The sequence below is a fragment of the Chelonia mydas genome, chromosome 17 (genome assembly GCF_015237465.2).
Source record: "Chelonia mydas isolate rCheMyd1 chromosome 17, rCheMyd1.pri.v2, whole genome shotgun sequence".
In the NCBI taxonomy this organism is placed as follows: Eukaryota; Metazoa; Chordata; order Testudines; family Cheloniidae; genus Chelonia; species Chelonia mydas.
In genome coordinates this window covers 5,640,983-5,647,056 of record NC_051257.2, presented here as the reverse complement: position 1 = coordinate 5,647,056, position 6,074 = coordinate 5,640,983, and the positions used below count along the sequence as shown (strand labels likewise).

Here is a 6,074-nt window from a genome sequence, read left to right as displayed (position 1 = left end):
GGCGGATTTCCGGGGTCAGTCAGAAAACGTGTCTCCCCCGCAGCGCGTGAAGCCCGCGCGCAGCCCGTGGCCACCGCCCCAGCCAGGCGAAATAGCGTCTGACGGAGAAAAAGACTGGAGTGGCGTCAAGTCCAGGCCGTGTGGGGAAGTTACAACAGGACTCAGGTTTCAGGCCCAGGCGGGCCATGAGGCCCACGGGGGCAAAGCTCCCTCGCCCTCAGCCTGGGGGTAGCCCAGGGAGGAGCGGGGCACCAGTTCACCAAAGGGTTCAGAGTAGCAGCCGTGTTAGTCTGTATTCGCAAAAAGAACAGGAGGGCTTGTGGCACCTTAGAGACTGACAAATTTATTTGCGCATAAGCTTTCGTGAGCGACCGCTCACTTCATCGGATGCCAATTCCCCAAAGTGACCGTTACCGCGCACCTACAACTTCACTGCCTTAGCGACTAGGGGACAGGTCCCACGCACATGCTAAATGTTAAAAACCTATTGAACCCCTTCACACCTTCAGCACCAAAGCAATAAAGTGACCAGCAGCTGTGTCATCTTGGCCTAGGTGCTGATGGTTGTATACACCCTTTTTAACCTCGATATTAACCCCCTCCCCCCCAAAAAAAAGCTAAAGAAAAAATGTTTTGAGAGTGCAGTGTGGCGGCAGAACTGCAGAGTTACAAACAGTTTGGCCATGGATGTTTCAAATAGGGGCGTTCTTTCAAACCTTTACAACTGAACCCTGACTTAATACAGCTTTGAAATGTCACTAGGCAGAAGAAAAATGCTGCTTTTAACCATCTTAATTTAAATGAAACAAGCTTAGAAACGGTTTCCTTACCTTGGCAAATTTTTTAATTTTTGCCTTTATTTTTCTAGTAGTTTACATTTAACACAGTACTACACTTGAGTGGTTCTGGGTTTTTTTTTTGCCTCTGCTGCTGCCACACTGCATACTTCCCGTTCCAAATGAGGGGGTGGTTGACCTGATCAGTTTGTAATGCTGATCTTCATAACCCTGTGGTTCTACTGTATAATCTGCCTATGCTACATCTTAAAAGGGCCATTATTTTGGTCATCTTCAACCCAAATAATAATAAGCCACAGCTCTTTTCTGTTGTATAGAGAGTTAAGTGTTGGAAATAAAGAGACGCCACAATCAAGGCTTCATGAATAATTTATTCCATTTGAATTTTTTTTTTTAAAAGTATAAACTTTTTCATTTCCTCAATCACAATTTGTACAACTCAGTGTTTATGGCATTCGGCAGCAATAGTGTTTGTTCCTTATTTGATTTTATGTCATATTAAATAAGAAGACTTGGACCATTAAATGTGTCTGCTGAGTGAGACCTTAAAAACTCCCTTAAAGTGACCCAGCTGTTTTGAGAAGATTTATGAAACTGACATGTCCAGTAATGATGCCACAATTTGCAATTTAAACCCAATAGCTTTTCAAGGTCCTCAAATCCAGTTTATTTGGAAAACCTAAAGCTATATTAAAACTTCCTGAAAAAGTGACCCTGAGGATTATTGTAGGTCCCAAATCCAGTTTTACTGTAAATGAAGTTTCACTCCATTGAAAATAAAGAGTACACCCACAAATAAGATTTTCTAAATATAAGACATAGTTCTGATTCCTTCAATTAAGATGAAAAAAATTAATTTTTCCACCTCAGAATTTGTGTCAAGATAGTTTGTCATACAATTTCACGTAAACTGAGAAACTGAGTTCTCAGAGGAAACCCAGACCAAAACATTGTTTCATGTAACATTACATGGATAATATTAACAGACTGATATGCTATGCCATAGACTGTTGCGCAGCAAATTATACGGTGCAATAGCATTTAAAAAATCTTTTCATCTATTAAATTTGAATGTTTTTAAATAATGCAACATAATATTTTGACAGTACAGTAACAACAAATAGTGCTTGATTAAAGACATCTGCAAATCTTTGTAGCAACACATGAAGTTAAAAGTCACCATAGAAGGTAAATATGAAGATGAAAAGAATATAGTAATAGAGTCATCTGTGCCATACTGACAGCTGAGCAAGAATATAGCTGAGGATTTTAGTGATAACTTTCATTTTAGCCATTTCAGAAAATGTTAGAAAGTTTTAAAAATTACAACTACTTAAAAATTTAAGGATTGTATGTAAGTACACTTGGTGGCCCACTGGCCAAACAATAATGTGTACAAGAATCTAATTCATACAGCATTAAGTCCAGATGAGTGAATGGCTTACATAAAGAGAGTATGGCTAGATTTTTTTGACTGGCTGGAAGGACACCATATGTGGCTATCATTTGAAATCCAAAATACTTAAGAATAGGTGAACTTCTACGAAATACTACTAAACAGAGAGCTTCACAGACCAACACTAGGAACAAGCATTTTGAGAAGTTGCTGCTCGAACTGTCAATGATCTGTATAAACTCTGCTATAAAGCTTGCACCTTCTGATCAACTCTACTGTTAACTGGCTGTGACAATATTATTGTTGTCAGTAATTAGTCGTGTCCACTTTAAGAGAGGAAGGGTTAATCATTACAAAGAAATCTGATTCATAAAAGGTGAAAGTAACTTATTTAGAAGTAAGCCAAATATGACAGTTAGCTCCTTGGTGCCGGCAGTTTTGATATGTACATTGCTGGCAATGGATGCCACTGTGAAGTTAAAGTCTCCCAGTACAAATGGTTTCTAAAAACACTTCAAAAAGGGGGCTTCTGATATTTTCCTAGTGGTTAATTTATCAGTTTATATTTCTGACTGCATTTGAAAAAACTTTTACCAGCAGTTCTTCCCTACAGTTGGGGAATTTCAGAGTACATTCATTTAACTATATAGTATGAACTGGACCTCAGCATTCAGGCAGCTGGCTCATTTATGAATACAAGTCACTGTCAGATTTTAAACAGCCCACTTCCAACAAGTTCCAAGCTAAAGAGGTGTGTTAACATTAAGATAGGTTTTGAAATCAGCCATCTGACAACACTGAGCTAAAAATATTGGATGTAAGCTTTGAAAATTCCAGGCTTAGGAGCATCTTTTCCCTCAAAAAAATCTCAGCCACACTGAAAAGAAAAAGCTGCTACTGAACAAATATGCTAGTCAATATGTGGTGTGTTTTAGCATAATCAAGAAAAATTAATGCAGAGACCCAATTTTTTTTAACTTTAATATCAAAATAGGCTGACATCTGATTGCAGTACTGTTATTTTGAAGAAATGATTGAAAAAAATCTGTCACCAATTGTACATTTTCTTTATACAAAATAAGACTGCTAATATTGTATATATAGAATATTAGCAAAGAGGTTATGTTTGTTCACATGAAGTGATATTTCAGGCAAATATTTTGTAGTTACAAAACATGATTTTCAGTAAGATACCAAATTTAGTTTTGTAAATACAAGTGATTTTTTGTCCTTGTAGAGGATTAACAGTGGGTGCACAAAGGGATTTTAAAACTGGCTCCTTAAAGACTTTATGGGCAGGATGGATAGTTCAAGTTGTCCAGTGAGACCCAGATGCTAGGCTAATGTGGGTTCTCACATCAGATTGACACGGGCACCGCAGGAGTAAGTTTTCTGTCCGGTAGTCAGGGGATGAGGAACAAAGGAAGAAATTGCTCACGAGCACCCGTAGGGGCCATTTTAGAGCATTACAGATTTGGCGTGTGCAAGTCAAGGAAGGAAGTGTTAGGTTAGGGGAAAATGGTGATTGTAGAGGAAGAGGCGTATGAAAGTCCCATGACTCCCGAGTCTCTTCCTTAGGGAGGCTTGAGCCTCGTTGGCACATGCCTTGGCTGGAATCTGGAGGGGAAGTCCATACACTGGAGCCTGGGACCCTCACCACAGTGCCAAAAATAGATCAAAAAGGAAAAGGAAAATGCTTCTTTCACTAGTGGAATAAAATCTGAATACCAGAATTCACTGAAAATCTATATACACCACATTTTAGTCAAACACACACCAATCTTAAAGTCAAGATTGACTGTTTTTGCATTTGTAAAATGGCTAGAGCTGGGCGCAATTTCAGCCTACAGGAGTCTTTGGGGCAATTTCATCTTATAATGTTTTTCTATACCTACATGTTCCATCTGATTTGTGACTAACACAAATCTTACAGAATATGATGCAATTCCCACTATGCCAAAAATTCCTGGTTACCTACACTGGGTAGCAGAGATTCTTGTAGTAATAAATCTTTCCACAGTAAATGGAAAAGGTCTGAAAAATTGGCCACAGCCCTGAGCCATAACACAAAATTAAATTGAAGAGTTTATTCATTTTATTCTCACTACAAGTTAAACCACCTACAATATCACTTATATATTGCCATTATGTTACTCTGTAAAGGTGTGATATAAAATGTTGTAAGACCCGGTACCTTTTCAATTTATATAAACACAGTGAACTTCATTACTGTACATGTACTCTGCAACTACAGCTTAGCTGTAAATCCCCCACACACAATGGTATGGACATTAACCCCTCTATCCCCATTAAACTGTACATCAAGACAATACAAATTTACTGTCCCCACCCACCCCCTTACAAAAAAATAATACTCTAAAAGCAACCTACTGCAACTTTTAATTAAGACGATTACATATATTTTAGACCAATTGCTTTAAAGCAAGAAGGCGGTATAAACCTTCTAGGAAAATTTTTATAAAAGAGGTTAAGAAATATAAGACAATTTATACATTTAAAAACTTACAATAAATAAGAGATGCAGGCATTTTCTGAATACTAGGTACTATAATCCGATACAAGAACATCTTGATGTTCTGAAGCCATAGGTTGAAACCTATTGTTCCTCACGTCTCTTCTCGTCTCCATGCTTTTAATATTCATTAAACATGACTGGGTACTATGGCTCATTACTTTTCACAAATACTGTGACTGGGAAAAAAGGGTTAATTTTGCCACTAAAATGTTATAATACATTTTGACTGATCAATCATCATTCTAAAAAGAGTCCTGTAGAGTCAATGAAACAAAGACAGCAGGATTATGTGCCCCTCAGAAGTCAAAACAATATTTGTTGGAAGTAACAAGAATTATACCCCATCACAAATAACTTGAACTGAGAAGAATTATAACTTAGTCCTGCAGTGAAATATCCCTTTTCCTTGTTCTCTTCTTGCAAAGTTCAGATGAAGATCACAGCATATTCATGATAAAGTTATACAACTGATTCAGCACCACAAAATGAACTGGGAGACATGACCGTCTGTCCTGGGTTGCGGGATCACAGGTTAGCCAGGAGAGTGCATTGTACTGTTCCAAAACAAACCTGTAAAGCAAAGAGACTTCCATCAAGCTATACACTTTCCATTACCATAATTTTCAGACAGTGTTCTACACACAATCTCACAACAAACCAACTTCTCCAACCGCTAAACATTTATGCTGTTAGAGTTAAACTAGCCAGGCTTATGGAACAGCTAGCCTTCAGAGTCACTCTTCTCGAAACAGGTCAACAAGGCTGCGCAAAACATTTTTTGTCCGCGTGGCAAAACAATCAATCATGCTACCCAGATGTTCATGTCATTAGGTTTAAAAAAAATCCAACAAAACTAGTTTATCTTCTATCGATGTCTTACATCTAATATGATTACATGCCTGCTCATCTCTGCTCTGAGCTCTTCCTATTCCCACAGCACCTCCAAGCCTCTTGCCTAACTGCTTTCTTGGTATCTCTCTTCCATTCATCAATGGATATTCTTCCCCTGGGACCCTTACACCTGGAATTCCCTTTCTCTTTTGTTGCATCCAACATTCAGCCTCTTTCCATTAAGATCTCACTACTTCTAATCAGCCTACCTACAATATGCTAAAGTGATGCTATTTTAAAAAAAAAAATAGCACTACTTCATGACTAAATGCATCTTTTAGCCACTCAGAGCAGTGTCTGATTTGTGTTGTCCTTCATGAAGCACTAAGCATACTCAGCATTCAATTAATAATGAATAAACCTTACAGCAAAAGAGCCAAGTTGATATGCTGCAATAAAATGTGGTTATGCAGTTATATTATTAAAAATATTCTGTTTCATTTTTAAGTAATAA

At 38.0% G+C, this 6,074-nt stretch overlaps 1 protein-coding gene across 1 annotated transcript in view; it reads right to left on the bottom strand.

Moving 5' to 3' along the window:
* Nucleotides 1–1,148: 1,148 nt before the first annotated feature.
* The window catches only part of MED13 (mediator complex subunit 13), a 78,468-nt gene continuing 73,542 nt past the window's right edge, over nt 1,149–6,074 (bottom strand). Inside the window, 1 exon segment of the mRNA XM_037880840.2 lies at nt 1,149–5,299. Coding sequence (XP_037736768.1) covers nt 5,167–5,299 — 133 coding nt within the window. The 3' untranslated portion in view covers nt 1,149–5,166.